The sequence below is a fragment of the Podarcis vaucheri genome (genome assembly GCF_965113315.1).
Source record: "Podarcis vaucheri genome assembly, chromosome: 13".
Lineage (NCBI taxonomy): Eukaryota > Metazoa > Chordata > Lepidosauria > Squamata > Lacertidae > Podarcis > Podarcis vaucheri.
Window position 1 is genome coordinate 560273 of NC_138751.1, and position 17923 is coordinate 578195.

General features: G+C 54.1%; 1 protein-coding gene across 1 annotated transcript; it reads left to right on the top strand.

Moving 5' to 3' along the window:
- Positions 1-187: 187 nt before the first annotated feature.
- On the top strand, positions 188-17462 carry PELP1 (proline, glutamate and leucine rich protein 1). Its single transcript, XM_082197559.1, has 18 exons — positions 188-297; positions 525-589; positions 1049-1154; positions 1340-1489; positions 2230-2301; positions 2396-2455; positions 2785-2935; positions 5585-5714; positions 5813-5900; positions 7486-7574; positions 7664-7780; positions 8296-8446; positions 9070-9211; positions 9339-9394; positions 10133-10339; positions 12453-13253; positions 14375-15064; positions 17141-17462. The coding sequence occupies exons 4-18, from the start codon at positions 1361-1363 to the stop codon at positions 17231-17233; spliced, it is 2976 nt and encodes a 991-aa protein (XP_082053685.1). The 5' UTR covers positions 188-297; positions 525-589; positions 1049-1154; positions 1340-1360; the 3' UTR covers positions 17234-17462.
- Positions 17463-17923: the final 461 nt, after the last annotated feature.

Consider the following 17923-nt stretch of genomic DNA (forward strand, 5'->3'; position numbering starts at 1 on the left):
GAGCCCCTCCCTCCCTCCCGCGGGCGCCTCTTCCCGGCATGCCTCGCGCTCCCGCCCGCGCCTGCGCCCTGGGCCCGGACGGGGGGGGGGAGCGCGATGGCGGCGGCCTTGTCGGGGTCGGGCTGCTCCTCGTCGGGGGGTCCCGGGGGGGCGGCGCCCTCGGGGCGGCTGGTGCTGGAGACGCTGGCCGGGCTGCTGCGGGGGGGCGCGCAGGCGGGGACCCCCCCGGAGACGACGCCGGGCCTGGCCGGGCTCCTGCGCTGCGCCCGGGAGGCCGGCGGGGGCGGGGGCGCCCAGGTGAGAGAGGGAGGGAGGGGGCAGCACGAACACGATGGGGGGGCCACTCCCCCCACCTGGCCCCCCCGGACCCAGGAAGCCCCCCCCCAGGACCGGCCCCAGAAGGGCCTCTTCCCCTGGGGGGGGGGTTGGGGGGGGGAGCAGCCCCTTCTCCGGGTGGGGGTCCCCAGGGCGCGCCTCCGCGGCCCCGCGCTGCTCTCTGAGCGGGTCCCTTTGTCTCCCTCCAGGCGTCGCCCACCCTGGGGGGCCTGGTGAGCCTCAGCAACGCCCGCCTGGGCTCCATCAAAACCCGGTGAGTAGCTGCCTCTCTCCTCCCCCCCCCCCACAATGCCCCCCAGGCCTCTGGACTACAACTCCCAGCATCCCCTCCTTGGAGGTTTTCGGGCAGTCCTGGGTCCTGGATTCCGGAGCTGCCATTCCTGCCTGGCAAGGGGTTGGGATAGATGACCCTGGGGGGTCTCTTCTCACTATACCCATTTCCCCGCACCCGCCTTTCACAATTTCTTGCGGCACCACTCCAAAACCGGCGCATCGCTGTCACCCATGGGCCGCACTGCCTGTGGGTGGGGGGGACCCACAGGTGTCTCAGAATGGGGACCCAAGGGGGCATCTAGTCCAACCCCACCACCCGCAGGCCGCCGGGACTTTTTCTCTTGACACATCATCGTCTGGCCGGGGGTTGGTTTGGATGACCCTTGGGGGCCCCTTCCAGCCCTCTGATTCTGCCCTGCTTCTTCTTCCCCCTGCAAAGGTTTGAGGGCCTCTGCCTCCTCTCCCTGCTGGTGACAGAGAGCTCCACCGAAGCCTTCAGCCAGAACTGCCTGGGATGGCTGCGCAGCCTGCAGCACCTCATTCAGGTGAGGGGGGGCGCCAGTGCCCCCCACCCACTTTGCCTCCCCCCCAAGAGCTTCACCCACCAGTAGAAGCTCCCCTGTCTGTGCCCAGGAAGGCTGGGTGGGGCAGATGTTTTGAGTGCCTTAATGCTCCTTTTGGGTGGTAGGCTGCCCCCCAACTAACCTCATTTCTTCTCCCCCCCCCCCAGTCTCAGGATCCGCCCCCCACGATGGAGCTGGCCGTCCTCATCCTCCGTGACCTGCTGGAGTATTCCTGCCAGATCCCTGAGCTGGCACGAGACATCGGCACCAACCACATCCCGGGGCTGCTCACCTCCTTGCTGGCTCTCAAACCCGAGGTGAGACCCCCAACCCGCCCTAGTTGGGGAGCTGGGGGGGGCTGCACCCCCCCCCCATGTACATGTCCGAAGGCAGAAAACAAAACCCACAAATTGAATGAATGAATATTTATTAGTATGGCAAAACAGCCAGCTTGGTAAAACCAGAAATTCAGCATAATTTTTACATAAATATTAAAACAGTTAAAATGGAAGTTAACAATCAATGAGCTAATTAAATAGATGCAACCCCCATAATGTGACCCCCCCCTCTTACGTAAGAAGGTCAGAGCCTGGCCCCTTTGCACCGAGGGGTCGAAGTAGACTGCCTCTGCAACTGGAGGCTCCATGAGGACAGAAGAGCCCGGCTGCTGGGTCAAGCATAGGCCACAGCGGCCAACCAAGTGCCCATTATGGGAAACCCGGACTCAGGATTCGAGTGCGAGAGCAGCTCCCCTTCCTGTGTGTTCCAGTATCTGGTGTTTAGAAGCATTTATTGGCCGTGGAGGCAGAGCACAGCCACCAGCAGCCCTGTTCTCCATAAATTTGACCAGTTCTCTTCTATTGGGGGGGCCATCTCTGCCTCTTGTGGCTGGGAGTTCCGCAGTTCAACGAAGAAGGCCTTCATCCCTCCTGGATCTCCCTGCATCTGGCTTCTCTGGCTGTCTCCCACTGGCTCTGGTGTTACAAGAGAGGAAACTTTTATCGGACCCTTTTCTCTTTTCTGACCCCCCCTTGCCTCCCCCCGGGACTCTTCCTAGTGCCAGATTTCCACCCTGGAAGGAAGCAAGGCCTGCATGATGTTTTACCCCAGGGCATGTGGCTCTTTGCGGGTAAGTCTTCTGTTTTGGGGGGCAGAGGAGCAGCACTGGGTTGCAGAATCCCCACTGACCTCTCCCCCCATCCTTTTTTTCCTGCCCCCCCCAGGGCAAACTGGCGGCCTATTTCCTGGCCCGCGTGGATGCAGAGACGCCCCACCTGCAACAGGTAAAAACCAGCCTCTCTTGTCTTCCCTTCCGCTGCGCAGGGACCCCTGCCTAGTGTTTTAAACTGGGGAAGTCCCCTGGGGACAGGGGGTGTTTGTGGGACCTAGAAGGATCCCCAGAGCAGTTGGATCAGGCCAGAGGAGCCCAGCACCCCGAACTCCCCACACCTGGCCACCAGGTGTGTGTGTGGGGGGGTGTTGAACCCGGGTCTCCCAGGCCCTAGACCTCCTTGAATCCCCAGAAGAACTCTGTGAGGTGGGGATTTGAACCCAGGACTCTTTTTGGTCTGGCCCACTGATGCTCTGCTTCCTCCTCCTCCTCCTCCCCCAGCTGGCCTGCGACTGCTACGCCCTCCTGCCCTCCCTGGGCGCCGGCTTCACGCAGGGGCTCAAGTACACCGAGTGCTGGGGGCAGCAGGCCCACTGCCTCCTGGCCACGCTCCACAGCCTGCTGGGGACGCTCTACGAGGGCGCAGAGACAGGTGCGTCTCCTCACGCTTTTAACGTTGATATTGCTCTTACTTTGGGGGGGGGGGGTTAGCAGGGCTCGGAATTTGCCAGCGCATTTTGCACCTGGCTATCGGCTGACATCTCCACCCTTGGGGGATCCTTGGAGCCGGGCTGTTTTCACACACTATGACACACACCCAGCCTGTGGAATTCTCTCCATTCTATTTTATCTGCACCATCGGAACAGATTTCAGGAACCAAAGTGCTTTTTCTGTGCAGCCTGAGCAGGAGAAGTGAACAACTAGTTAATTGTTAATGGTTGTCATAGTTAATTGTTATCGCTGGTTTTTAGCGGTTCTTATTTTTATCTGTAAAATAAGGGAGGAAGGTGGGATATAAATATTATTATTATTTTATTACGTTTATGTACCACTCTTCATCGTAAGATCTCAGAATAAAATGCAGGATAAAAACAAGTCAATAAGTGAAACAAAACAGCGAAGAGTAACCTCCCCCTTCCCACAGACTCATTTAAATAGCTGTAGAATATTAATCTGCCAAAGGCCTGGCTTAAGAGGAATGTTTTCGCCTGGCGCATAGAAATTAATAATTATGATTATAGGAGTGCTCTGATGGTGTTTCCTGCTTGGCAGGGGGTTGGACTCGATGGCCCTTGTGGTCTCTTCCAATTCTAGGATTCTATGTACCCCCCCCCATCTGGCTGGGCTTCCCCGGCCACTCTGGGTGGCTTCCAACAAAGATTAAAAATACATTAAAATGTCACACATTTAAAGCTTCCCTGAATTTATTTAGTTATTAGTAAAACAAAAAAAATTGCAGATAAACTGGTCCCAGATTTCTAAGGCTTTCCTGTACCAAGAGCAACACCTTGAACTTGGTTCAGTTGCAAATTGGCAGGCAGTGCAGTTCTCTGCCGATCAGACCTCCCTCCCGTCAGCAATCGTGCTGCAGCACCCTGCACCCACAGCAGCTTCCGGATCAAGTGCGAGGGGAGCCCCACATGGGGGGGGCCACAAACCAAGCCCCAGCCAGGAGGCCCTTGTTTTGCAGCGGCCATATTCCCAGCAGACCTCCTCACGTCATGCGCCCCGCCGGCTAATTTGAGGCTGGGGCGTCTCCTGCCCTTGGGGGAGCAATTAAGATAAGTGCTTTGTTGACGAGCCGATTGGACGTGTTGTGCGGAGCCCAGGTGACGGAAACAGGACCAGTGATGGATGTTGACAGCGGAGGAGACGGGCGAAATCCCAGGCCGCCGTCCTCTTGCGTGATCATTGCTTTTCAGCCTCCAAATTCCCTTTTCCTGGCCGTCTGGCTGCAGCCGGAAGCAGTGGCCTCCCCTGGGAAGCCCAAAGGAGCTCCTTCCCCAGAGGAAGAGCCAGCAAAAGTCTGGGCCGGTGCCCCGCCTTCCTGCATTCTGGGGTTGGACTAGATGACCCCTGGCATCCCTTCCAAGTCCTCCATTCTGTGATTCTATATAGACAAGAGTCCTTAAGTTTCCACTCAGCCTGGTATAAGTTTTTCTCCCATGAACAGCCCACTAAACCCGCTGCTCCACAGATTATTATGTGAGCAGATTTTATTGAGAACTGAATTGACTCCCCCCCCCCTCTTTTTTCCTTTCCTTTCCATTTTTGATAGTTGAGTGCAGTATTGTATTCTCAGTTGATTTCTGGGTCTTCCTCCCCTTTGTGTCTCCATTTTATTTAATTTATTTCTATTTGCTTTTTTTATCTGCTGCACTTATGACTTTTACTGTATTGTCTATGAGCTTGTATTAATAAAATTAAAAAATTAAAATACTGTCCTTGTGGTCCAGTATTTTAAAAGAGCTTGCAGTGGCTCTCCTACCGTATTTTGTGGGGGGGGGCATCTTTTAATTGCAAGAAGCACCCTCTTACCTCAGTCTAATAGGGCCGAGCAATATATATCCAAAACTGGTTTGAAGCCCATATCGAAATATAGGTTTCGTAATTTTTGACCTGGTAATATATCACAAATCATGGTGTGTGATATTCAAAAATCACAACGAAGGAGAAACCGTGAAGCCATCTAAGTGTCAGAGATTGTGATGCATCAGTATATTGCAATGCTTAGCTGGGGATGTCCTGCGATGTTGAAAACCAGATATCACCCAGCCCTCAAGCTCTTACTTGAGATCAAAGATTTTTTGTGCAACATGTTCTTAATTTTTGTTCCTTATCCGCACTTTAAATGAGCATCTTAGACCAAGGCAGTCCGTCCTCTCAGATCACAGAACCCGCGAGCCACACACTGAATTAAATTTCCGTACTGTGAATGGAAAGGCCTGCCATATATTTAACATATGCGATTCATATACTTAATTAAATATCATTAAATAGAGTTCGAAGATTTAATGTATTTAATTATTAAACTGAACTAATACACAGATGTGTTTAGCTATAGGTCGGAATACAGATTTAATAAGTAAATATGCACAGAAAAACAAATCTTTAAGTGCTTTAATACGTTTCTTCTTGAATGCTGCCAAGTGCTGCACATTGGACCACCTTGCAGGCCACTTTAGAGCTGTCCTTTGTTCTGCAGGTTGGGATAGATGACCTTTGGGGGTTCCTCTTCCAGCTCTGCAACTGGACCTGATGGGTTCTCTCCCCCCCCCATTCCCCCTGCTTCTCCTCCAGATCCCCTGCACTACGAAGGGCCTGGCGTGGAGATCCTGCTCCCGACCCCCGAAGATGGAGAGGTGAACTTCATCCTCCACCTGAAGCACCGCTTCTCCGGACTGGCCAAATGCCTCTGCCAGATGCTCAGGTCGGGAGCCACTCCTCCCCCCCCCCCGCCTTTCCAGCCTTGCCACTGTGCTTGCGACCCCCCCCCCCTTAAACCCAGCGCTTCGTTTGCCGTTCCAGTAACGACTTTGTGGCTCCCGTCTCCGTCCCAGTTCAAGACATCCTGGACCTCGTTTGCCGCGCCCTCAACATCTCCACGAAGAACATCGTGAGTAGCCATGGGGCCAGGGTGGGGCAGGTCCCCGAGCTGAGGGGGCACACAGCGGAGAAGATTCGCTGTGGAGAAGACCTCATCTGGGGGCGCCCAGGGTTGGCCTCACTCAGGGCGCCATCGTACCAAGATGACCAGAGTCAGTCCCTGCAAGAGACTGGCAGTGCCTTTCTCAGCAAAGCCCCTCTCGGCTGCTCCTGGGCTTCTTTTGGCCCCAGGATCATCAGGATAATTATTATTTAGACCCCGCCCATCTGGCTGGGCCTCCCCAGCCACTCTGGGCGGCCTCCAACGGAATATTAAAATACAATAACCTATTAAAGATTAAAAGCTTCCCTAAACAGGGCTGCCTTCAGATGTCTTCTAAATGATAGATAGTTGTTTATCTCTTTGACATCTGATGGGAGAAGGCCCTCTGCCTGGTTCCCTGTAACCTCGCTTCTCACAGGGAGGGAACCGCCAGAAGGCCCTCAGGAGGGGGACCGCAGTGTCCAGGGTGGAGACGCTCCTTCAGGTCTACTGGGCTGAGGCCGTTTAGGGCTTTCAAGGTCAGCACCAACACTTGGAATTGTGTTCAAAAGAGTTTTGCAGCTGGGAGGGCCCCCCAGAGCTCATCTACCCCAGCCCCCCCTCAGTGCAGGAACCTCAGCTAAAGCATCCAAGACAATGGGCCTCCCGCCTCTTCTGGGGGAGCCCCCCCTCCCCTCTCAAACTGCTCCTTCCAGCAGGAAGTGCTTAGTAGGGACCTTCTTCCTTGCAACCCGGAGCAAAGAGGTGCTGGAGGAGAGGGCATCGTGAAGACGGGATGAAAAGTCGGGCTTGTTTGTTCTTGGAAGGTGGAATTCCAGGGCAAGGGGAACCCCCGGTGTAGTTTTAATTCCTCTAATGTGACCTCCTGTGGCCAGTGCAGTAGCAAACGGGTGTGATACTTAAATTGCCGTGTTGTGCATGGATTCACACTTTATTTATTTATGCCCCCCAAAAATGTAAATGACTTACAAGCTTACATTTAAAGGATAACAAAGTATAGCAGAATTATAATTCTATGTTGCTGTAATACGTTAATGTCACGATGCATATGTGAACGTAAAACCTACATATATACATGTTACATCGTCAAAATTATTACTATGAGAATTGTTTCTTTTGTAATGGCTTTATTTTTTGCAATGGGTGTGTGTGTATATATATATATATATCACTTGAAAACTTATCCCTTACGGCAGTGATGGCCAAGCTTGGCCCTCCAGCTGTTTTGGGACAACAGTTCCCACCATCCCTGACCACTGGTCCTGTTAGCTAGGGATGATGGGAGATGTAGGCCAAAAGCAGCTGGAGGGCCAAGTTTGGCCAGCGCTGCCTTAAAGAATCATGAAGCTTAGTAGAATTGTTGTTTACTGCTGTGCCTGTGGCTATTGCTATTATTATTACTGCATACAATAATGCTAGAAATAGTAACGCACCCTAGTAGACAGATTCATCCAGTGACCGTGGCCGCTTTATAATGGGGGGTGGGATTTGGGGGCTTTGCTCTGCTTGCAGGACTCCCTTCCGCCCCTGACCCCCCTCCCCTCCCTTCCAGAGCTGGTTTGGCGACGGCCCCCTGCGGATGCTCCTCCTGCCCTCCGTCCACCTGGAGGCCCTGGACCTCCTTTCGGCGCTCATCTTGGCGTAAGTCCCGGGGAGGGCAGAGGGCGTTGGGCACCCCCACCGGCCGTCCCTTCTCTGACGCCCCCCCTCCTCTCGCTTTCCCCTTGCAGGTGCGGCCCCCGCCTGGTGCGCTTTGGGGCCACCTTCTGCCGCCTCTTCCCCCAAGTCCTGACCACCTGGAGCAGCGGCCGAGACCTCTTCCCCCCCGGGCAGGAGCGCCCCTACAGGTGCGTGGGGAGCCGAGGAAGGGGGGCCTTGCTGCTCTGGGCCAATGTGTACCACCACCCACCTGGGTGGGGACCTAGAGAAGGAGGGAGCAAGGCGGCGTGTTCGTGGTTCTCCCCACAACAGCCCTTGAGGTCTCCCAGTGCGCTTCACAGACAAGTTGGGGGATCTGGGCCCCGACATTCCTCACAGCAATGCCACCCTGTCTCTCCAGAAAGCTGCCTCCCCCCAACATCACCAGCTTAGTCCAGCGTTAGCGACGCCCCTGCAGGGTTGCCTGGGTCAGGCCTGCCTCTCTCTCTCTCTGGGCCTCTCCTCCTTTCTTGGAGGTTTTCAAGCAGAGGTCAAGTGCCCTCCTGTCTGGGGTTCTCTAGCTGCGATTCCCGCGTTCCAGGGGGTTGGGCTGGATGACCTCTGGGGGCCCCTTCTAATTCTGCATTGACATGAAACCAGCCCCGGGTGAGGTGTGGGGCCTGCAAGGTGCCCCCTCCTCCAGCTCCTCTTCCTTCCTCCTCAGTGCGGTGCGGACTCGGCTCTACGAAGTCCTGGATCTGTGGGTCCAGACGGCTGGGGCAGCCTGTGGGATCCTGCAGGGACCCAGGACCCAGAGTGAGGCCCTGCTGGGTCACCTGATCAGCGACATCAGCCCCCCGGCCGACACCCTCAAGGTGAGCCCCCCCCCGAAGAAAGAAGTATTGGAAAGGGAAAAGAAAATGAAGGACCACGAGACACTGCAGGAAATATTGTTGAGCAGAGAGTGGAGCTGATAGTTTGTTGTACTGACTTGACTGGTGCTTTTAAATAATTATATTTTCATCTAGTGCAGAGGGAAATTATTCCCTGTTTTGTAATTTTTGCTAATATTTCTTTCTATCTTTCTTTCTTTCTTTCTTTCTTTCTTTCTTTCTTTCTTTCTTTCTTTCCTCTCTCTTTCTCTTTTCCTCTCCCTTTATCTCTTATTTTCTTCTGCTTCTTTTCCTAGTTTTGCATCTTAGGTAGCTGCAATCTGGTTGTATTAGGGGAAAATCTTGAATTGAAATTTGATGCGAATGAAGTATTGAAGCTGCTCTGATGAATTCGCCCCCCCCACCCCTCCCTCCTGGCCTCCGGTTTAAGGCCTCTTTTTAAGGCCCCTTTTTAAAAGAATAACAACAATAATTACTGTTTTGTCATTCATAGCCCACCCATCTGACTGGCTGCCCCAGCCTCTCTCCGCGGCCTCCAGCAACTATAAAAGCATAATAAACCACCCCAAACTTCCCCCTCCCCTTCTCTCTCTGCCCCCGTCCAGATGCGGGACAGCCGGCCGGCCTCGGACCTGAAGCCCAGCGCCCCCAAAAAGCCCAAGTTGTCTGACCTGGGGCCTTTGGGGTCCCTGCACCCCAAGCAGGACTCCCAGGCCAACAGCAGCACCTGCCTGGCCGCCTTGCGAGGTAAGGAGACCTGTAGCTGAGCAGCGGGGTGGAGAGGGGGCCGGGCCTGGGGCTCTGCTTCCTCCAGCCCCACTCACCCCAAACTCAACACCCCCCAGACTCAACTCTTCTTCCCCCCCCCCCCCAGGCCTGAGCCGTGCCGTCCTCCTGACCGGAAGCCTGATGAAGGAGCAGGTCCACAAGGTAAGGGGCGGGGTGGGCTTCCTCCGAGGGGGAGGGGGCTGTGGGGCAGCCCTGGGGGTCTGGGCTGCCAGGCAAGGGGGTAGGGTGGAGTGCCAGTCCTGGCGGCCGAGCCCAGCTCCTGGTTTCCGGAGAGACCCTTCCCCTTGCAGCGCTGTGGTGGTTGGCCGGTGGCGTCTCTGCCCCAAGGAGCTTTCAGTGCGGGAAAATGAGACAGAGAAGTTTGATGGAAGACGAGGGGAAGGAGAAGGAGAATTTCAAAGGAGATCTGGGATCCTTATTACCACGTTCGAATCTGTGTGTTGATTTCAGCCCTGTTGAATGTTGCAAATAGTTCCTTAAATCAATGGCTATTTTATTCTCGTTGTGAAGCTGCTTCGAGGTTGACTTGTTTACAGTCGGGGTGTGTGTGTAAATTTTATGAAATGAAATAAATAAGCTGACCAGCCGCTTTGTTGTGGGGGGGGGCAGGGTCACAACAACCTGAAGCGGCTTTTTGATTTGTTAAATTTATATCCCTCCCTTTGTTGGAGAGGCGAGAGGGCAGCTTCCAACATAAAACACTCAAGATACAGGATAGAACAATAGTCCCAGCAGCGCAGGGAGTCTGCCTCCTTTTCCTCATGGTGGGGGCTAGGGAACCCCCATTCCGCCACGAGGGTCAGGAGGATCCCCCAAACCGTCTTGCGTGTGTCCCCCCCACCCAAAAGCAACTTCTCTTGACCTTCTTCCTCCCCCCAGAGGCTGCAGGAGCTGGTGGTCCCTCTTCTCATCCGCCTGGGCCAGGCCGAGACCCCCCCGGGCTCCCCCTACGCCAGCGCCCCCTGCCGCAGGGAGCTGCACCGCCTCCTGCTGGCGCTGGTCCTGGCCCCCCCGCCCTCCTGGCCGCCCCCTTTCCACTGCGCCCTCCGCTTGTTCAGCCAGGGGCGCGCCGACCCCAACCTCCAGGTGAGTCTCTCTCTCTCTCTTTCCCCCAACTCCCACCTGGGGTTTGGCCCAAAGGGAAGCCGGGGAGCAGGAAGGGAAGGGAAGAGACCCCTCCCCACATTGGGCATCCCCCCCCCCGGAGGGCCTAGGCTCTGCACAGCAGGTAGACTGCCTCTCAGCCTGGAGGTTCCTCCTTCGCCGTCCATCCTCCTCTCCTTTGCCAGTCCTGGTGGTAGGAAGTCAACCCCCCGGCTGGGCCCTGTTCAATGTTTCCTAAAAGAATTGCTTTACTTTCTTCATAAATAAGATGGTTTTGAGTTTTTAATGTGTTAATATTTTGTTGAAAGCCGCCCAGGAGTGGCTGGGGCAACGCAGTCAAATGGGCAGCATATACGTAATACAGGTGAAACTCAGAAAATTAGAGTATATTAGAAAAGTTCCTTTATTTCAGTAATTCAACTTAAAAGGTGAAAGTAACTAATACAGTGGTGCCTTGCAAGACGGAATTAATTCGTTCCGCGAGTTTTGTCGTCTTGTGATTTTTTTCATCTTGCGAAGCACAGTGTCGGGAAAGTTTTGGAAAAGCTTCAAAAATTGCCAAAGTCTTTAAAAACCTCAAAATAGGCTACCACATGAGTTGCTCCTCGAAGTCAAGTCGCAACTGTATTAACGGTGTTAAGAAAAAGGAAACAAACTTGCAAGACGTTTCCGTCTTGTGAAGCAAGCCCATAGGGAAAGTTGTCTTGCGAAGCAACTCAAAAAACCAAAAACCCTTTCGTCTAGCGAGTTTTCCGTCTTGCGAGGTACCACTGTATATGAGATCGACTCACGACATGCAAATCAAGATGTGCTTCTACTTCTCAGAGGTCCAACCTTCCTCGATTTGCAATCCTTGTTTTGCTGAAGTCCTTGAATATTCTAGTTTTCTGCAATTGTTAATTTGGGGTTTACATCAGCTGTACGCCATGATCATCACAATGATAACAAATCAAGGCTTGACATATCTCGCTTTGCATGTCACAAGTCTATCTCATATATTAGTTTCACCTTTCAAGTTGAATTACAGAAATCAAGGAACTTTTCCACGGTATTCTGATTTTTCGAGTTTCACCTGCAATATAATTATTAGAAAATTCAGCTAGGGTAGGACATGGCCTTTTCTCCCACTTGGAACCATTTATATGTTAGCTGCAGCAGTGAGGTTGCACATAATTTCTCGTTCATTTTCTACAATAATAATAATAATAATAATAATAATAATTTATTTATACCCCGCCCATCTGGCTGGCCTTCCCCAGCCACTCTGGACGGCTTCCCAAAAAATACTAAAATACCGTAATACATCAAACATATTTTGGATAGCAAGGTGGAAACATCACAGGTCCTGAGGGTGTAAGATATCCCGGCATGTCAGATATATTGGCCTGCACCGATTTCTGGAATATTTCTCTTTGGGAACAATTCCGAAAGACGTGTGCGTCCTCTGCTTTATTTAATCTGGGTCTCCAGCATTTGTCTGCTCTTGACTGGCATATTGAGTTCAGTCTATACAATGCTCAAATACCATTTGTAGGCAGTTTTGAAATAGTTCTCCTTTCGCCCCAGCTCCCGGAATTTCCTGGTTGTTCCCTGACCTGAATCTCACACACACACCCCATTTTCTCCTCTATGTGTCCTGGTTCTGATCTAGGCTCAACCCAAAGCTCATCCTTTTATGCAGATGGGAGATAGATTTCCCATTTGTCCTCTCCCTCCATTTCCCCATATTTGTGCATCATAAAGGAGACTGCACCTCTAATTGTGCTGTAATTATTTGCATGGTTTTAATGGGTGGGTGTATAGTTTTAATTCTGTGGATGTTTAATCATTTTTTAATTATTGTTTCTCCCCCACCCCCTTAAGTTTTCAGCCTGCTCTTATCTTACATAATATAAATAACAATATCATGCATAAATAAGGACATAACGTAATCTGTGTTTTGTGCTTTTGTCTTGTATTTTTATGTTGTCAACGGCCCTGAGATCAATGGATGAAAGGCAGTTTTCAAATTAAAAATTATAACAGTAATAAGAAAAATGTAAGAATGAAAATAATGAAAAACAATTTGGCATTTATTTTCCTCCTCCGTCCGCAGGTCTCTTCCTTCTGCACAGAGGCCCTGGCTGTCTGCAACGCCCTCCTGCACCCCCGGGTGCCCTCCCTGCAGCTCCCTCTGGCCACCCCCCCGGGGGGCCCCCAGGCCCCCCCTCCGGGCCCCTCGGAGCTCTCCCCCGCCCTGGCCTCGCCCTTCCGCCCGGCACCCCCGGCACCCTTCTCGGCCCCCCGCCTCCTCCTCCCTCCCCCCGCCTCCTCGGCAGCCAACCCCCTGGGGCTGCCCCCCCCAGGCCTGGCGTCCCCCGCCCAGCTGCCCCCCCGCCTTGCCCCCGAGGAGCCCTCCCTGCCCACGTCCCCCGGGGCGGCCGAGGCGGCTCTGGGTGCCAAGCTGCGCCGCTCGGTCTTCGTCCATTACGACAAGGAGGAGGAGGAGGACGTGGAGATCTCCCTGGAGAGCGACTCGGACGACTCCGTGGTCATTGTGCCCAAGGGGCAGCTGGGCAAGGGCCCGGGGAGCGCCATGGTAGTGGCAGCCGCCGTAGCCCAGGTCCCCACCCCGCCCGCTCCTCCGCCAGCCCCCCCTTCCCCCCCGCCAGCCTCTGAGGAGACCCCTCCGGAGCCGCCGGCCCCGCCCCTCTCCCTGGGTGTCCCTCTGCCCCCTGCCCCCACCGCTGTCCTGGCGCTGCCCGCCTCCCCTTCCCCCGCAGCCATGGACCCCCCGTTCCCCGCTTTGGTGGAGGAAGACCCCACCGTCATCAACATCAACAGCAGCGAGGAGGAAGAGGACGATGAAGACGACTACCCGGAGGACGAGGAATACTTTGAAGAGGACGAGGAAGAGGTGCGCTGGGGAGGAAGGGGCCGGTCAGACGGGCAGCCTGTTAATTCTTATTTTTTATTGTGATTGCCAGGCAGCGAAGAGGCAGGGCTTGTGGGGCGGGAGGTGCTGTGACCCTGTGGGTCAAATTCATCTCTGCTTTCCCCCCTGGGGTAAGAACTTCACCACCACCAGGACATTACCCAGGTGAAGGGAACACCTTTACGTAAAACATGGAACCAAGGAAATAAGTCCAGCAGCCCCGTTAGGGACCCAGTATTATTATCTACTCTTGCAGTAGGACAGAGCTCAACTTAACATGGCTTAAATAGTAGCTGCAAACAGATCGCATGCAAAGAGCTATAAAACATCAGACATTTTTCTGCGTACATTGAGAAGGGTTACAGGTCATGGGATGTATAACACGCATGGCTCCATACCGGTCTCTGCTTCCCCCAAGTGCTCAGGCCGTTTGGGTCTCAGTTGTCGCCCTTAGCAGGCCTTGTCCAGCCCCACTCTCACGTCCCTCGTCCCTGGGAAACTCTCCCTGGGAAGCTTCAAGAAGGTGCTCGATTGCCAGCTTGAAACAGACTTAGGGAAACATCACCACTGGCTGTTTCTGCCACTTTGGGGGTTAGATAGCAATTTTACTTTATGGCCTAGAGAGCACAAGGGCTGTAAAATGTCGGCACACAGAAGCCTCACAGAAGTCATTCCCTTATGGATTTCATCTTGAGGTTAAATGGCGTTCATATTGAAATATTGTTTTCAAAATCAAAAACAGACACCTTTGGTCTCTAATGTTGACATCACCCCCAAGCCTCAGGTGTCAGCCCCACACCTGGCAGGGGAAGACGGGGCTTGCTCTGGGCCCCAATCAGGGGTTGCGGGATTAGGGGCGAGCGGCCGCAAGGGGCCCCTTGGCAGCCATGTTTCTTTTCGCCCTGGGTGGCAAGGGGTGGGGCTGCATGACCCTCACAAGGTAGCAGGCTGCCCTTTGCTGGCATTGGGTTGCTCCCCTTGGCTGGGTGCCTATCAGGCTGTGGTTCCTGCACAGCGGGGTCAGGCTGGGTGGCCTTTGGGTGGCCCTCTCCCACGCTGCAGTCCTGATTCTCTCCCACCCACCCTTTTCTTTTGCTGGCCAGGAGGAAGAGTACGATGAGGAGGACGAGGAGTTTGGGGAGGATCTGGAGGAGGAAGAGGACGAGGAGTTTGACGAGGAGGAAGGCCTGACGGAGGAGGAAGAGGACGAGGAGGAAGGCCTGACAGAAGAGGAGGAGGAGGACGAAGAAGGGGAGGAGGAGGAGCGGAGGGTGCTGCCCTCACTGCCGCCCCACCGGAGTGAGGAGGAGCCGCCGGAGCTCTTGCCCATCAAGGACGAGCCCCCCAAGTTGGAGGAGGAGGAAGAGGAAGACAACGAAGATGAAGAGGCGGCCGCCGGACTCCTGATGGAGGTGGACGAGGAAGCCTTCCACCCCCCAGAGGAAATGGCTGAGGAGGAAGAGGAAGGAGGCCGGCTGGAGCCGGACCTGGGGAAGGCGGAAGGCCAGGCGTCTCCTCTGCGGACGGCCGAAGGGCAGGCCCCCCTCCCCAGCACGGCCGCCCTGCCCTCCGTGAAGCTGGAGGAGGAGCCGGGCGAGAAGCAGCCCCCCCAGGAGGAGCAGGAGGGCCCCACAGCTGCCCCACGGACCACGACTCCGCAGGGGCAGGAGGACGAAGAGGAGGAGGACGTGGTGGTGCACGAAGGGGGCCGGAGAGAGCCGGGAGGGGCGGCCCCTGAGGCTGCAGCGCTGCGGGGAGAGGCGGAGAAGCAGGAGCCGCTGCCTGGCGAGGAGGTGGGCATGAGGGGCAGGGCAGGGAGAGGGGCATGGCTGCTTCCCCCCTGCACGTGTGGGGCAGAATATTCCCTCCTTGTCTGAACTCTGCACGGTGCATCTTCCACTCTGGGGCGATAGTGGAGCTCAGGGTGTGGCGTTGAAGTTCCAGGCGGAAAGGAACCTGGGACAGCTCAGTCGGTAGAGCAGGAAGGGTCTGGGTTCGAGCCCCACGTCAGGCCAAAGATTCCTGCACTGCAGGGGGTGGGACTTGGTGCCCCCCCCCCACTTCTATGACTCGATCATTCCAAGTATGAAGGCATTACAAGTGGAGGGTTTTCTTTTGTTTGGTAAATTTGTAGACCCATAGAACTCAGGGCTTTTGCGGTGTAAAATTACAATCTAATAAATGCAAAATGCATAACAAAATAAGAACAGGGATCCCTTGGGATCCCCTTCCAGATACTCACAGTTCTCTGGTTCTGTCCTCTGTCCCAGGTCTGACTTCTCTCCCCCCCCCCCTCCAAGAAAGGGCAAAAGAGGGAGTGAAATTATATCAGTTTAGAGTTGGCTCTTCTCCTTCCAAATTAAGCTGTTTGATTGACTTCTACACAGTGCTGCTTTCTATTTATTCGTTTGTTTTGCTTCACAAAATCTCTTCGCTGATCGATGGTAGAGGGAAAAGCCTCGAAGCCGGAAAGGTTTTCTCAGTGAAACCACATAAAGATTTTATGAAGCAAATAAGTAAACCTCAAAGTGGTTTGCAGAAGGATGATGATGATGATGATGATAAATTGTCAATCAGAAAAGTTTGCAGCAACAACATTTAGGCTTCTGAACAGTTAACACAGCAAAAACCCGAAAACAGACCAGAAACTCACATGCACTTCGTAATGCGGGCTGTTGTCTGAAAGCAGTTTACCTGTGAGATCGCTTTGCCCCACGTTCTCCCACTTGGCCGGTTCAGCCAGCGGATCTGGCCCTGCTGCAAGCGCCGCACGACATCCGTTCCGCTTTTGTAAGAACTCTGGCAGTCCCTGCCCTTTGGAACTCCCCGCCTCTTGAGATCAGGCAGTCGCCTTTGCTGTACTCTTCATCAGCAACCGCTAAAACCCTTCTGGTTGGGGAAGCCCACGCAGAGAAGCCTTAAGCAGGAGGAGGATGCAACCAGGCCGCCGGGCCGTGGAATATTTTGGCGGCGTCTTGTTTTTTAAGAGCACAAATTGTCATTAAGAACAATCCAAATAATCCTGACTACACTTTGGATGGCAGAAAAAGTCCTCTCTGGGGTGGCGGAGAGTCTGGAGGGAGGGCGTGTCTAGGGCAGGTTCCTGAGTCTGGAGCTGGGATGGTTTATTGCGGGGGGGGGGGAGGTGTTGGGTGTTCTGCAGTCTCTCCAGCTTTGGAGGGAGCAGCGAGGGGTCTTGCAGTGGTAGCTGGGAACAATGGTCAGACCCCACCGGGGTCCAGTTTTGGGCACCCCACTCCCAGAAGGATATTGGTGAGAAGCTGGAAGGTGCGCAGAAGAGGGTGAGCAGGGTTTGGAAGGGTCTGGAAACCAAGCTGGGGGGAGATGGGGATGTTTAACCTGGAAAAGAGGAGACGTGAGAGCCGACTTCCAATATCTGAAGGGTTGTGGCAAGGAGCAGGCTTGTTATCTCCTGCTCTGGAGGGCAGCATCCGAACCCATGGTTTCAAATTCCAAGAAAGGAGATACTCTACTCAACGTTTAGGCTTTCCATCAGCGGCAGAGTGACTCCCATGGAAGGTTTTTTGATAGGTTGGACGGCCGTCTGTCAGCGATGCTTCAGCTGTGATTCCTGCATTTTGGGGGGTTGGACTAGATGACCCTTGGGAAGGCTACAATTCTGTGATTCCCTAAGGCCTGCGTTCTGGGTTTGCTGTGTGTGTGTACGTCTTTTTTTAGATTGAGTGCCGAAATGCTGTCTTTTCCGCCAGTCTTCAAAACTTTGTTCGGCCGAGCACCCTAATATATTGGCGCTTTTGGGGGGGATACTTCCGGTGGGTGGTGGGGTGAGTTTTCATGCCAACTGCAATGAAGTGACCCCCGCCCCCCCGAATTCTTTTCCCCTGCAGGGCACAGAAGTGGATGAAACGGAAGCCATGTTGGCGGACTTTGTGGACTGTCCCCCAGATGAGGAGAAGGTGCCGTCCGAACCCAGTTCCTGAGGGGGCGCTGGAACCGCCGTGGTCAACGGTGGTGGGCGAAGTAGGGGCTGAGAAGAGGGGCGCTGTGATCCCTGAAACAGACGTTCCCTGCTGGCGCATCACTGCCTTCTGGACTTAGGAGCCTCCATATTCTATTTTTTATGTGTTTGTGTTTTGAGGGGAGGAAGGTTTTGGGTTTGTTTGTTTTTTTTAATACAAAAGACATTCAATAAAATTTCTTTATACTGCATGTTCACTTTGGTTTGTGGTGCAACGGAGGCAAAGGCAGCAGGGCGAATCGGACCCCTGGGGGGGTCAAGGTGGAAGATTTAGGCTTCTCCGGAGGGCAGCATCTGAACGAACAAGAAAGGAGATTCCGACTGAACCTCAGGAAGAACTTTCTTGACAGGAAGAGACTCCCTTGGAAGGTGATGGACTCTCCCTCCGTGGAGGTTTTTAAGCAGAGCAGGATGGCTGTCTGTCATGGATGCTTCCGTTGAGATTCCTGCATTGCAGGCAGTTGGACTAGATGACCTTTGGGAGTCGGGTTTTCCTGTGTGATCCAACACCTGCACACTTGATCAGAAGGCAGAGCCTTTTTGGTATTGTCGTGCTGCGAAGTAAGAGGCTCCGCAGTTGAGCTTGCTGAATGAAGGAGCAGTTTCGGGTTCTGCAGCCAGCCGTCTCTCGCCGCCTGCCAGACAACCTCCC

Bases quoted from the DNA above. Each gene is read 5' to 3' on its own strand.
- PELP1 (XM_082197559.1), top strand. From the start codon at position 1,361: ATGGAGCTGGCCGTCCTCATCCTCCGTGACCTGCTGGAGTATTCCTGC. The intron at 9,212-9,338 runs GTAAGGAGACCT...CCCCCCCCCCAG, and splicing joins CTGCCTGGCCGCCTTGCGAG to GCCTGAGCCGTGCCGTCCTC. The intron at 15,065-17,140 runs GTGGGCATGAGG...TTTCCCCTGCAG, and splicing joins AGCCGCTGCCTGGCGAGGAG to GGCACAGAAGTGGATGAAAC.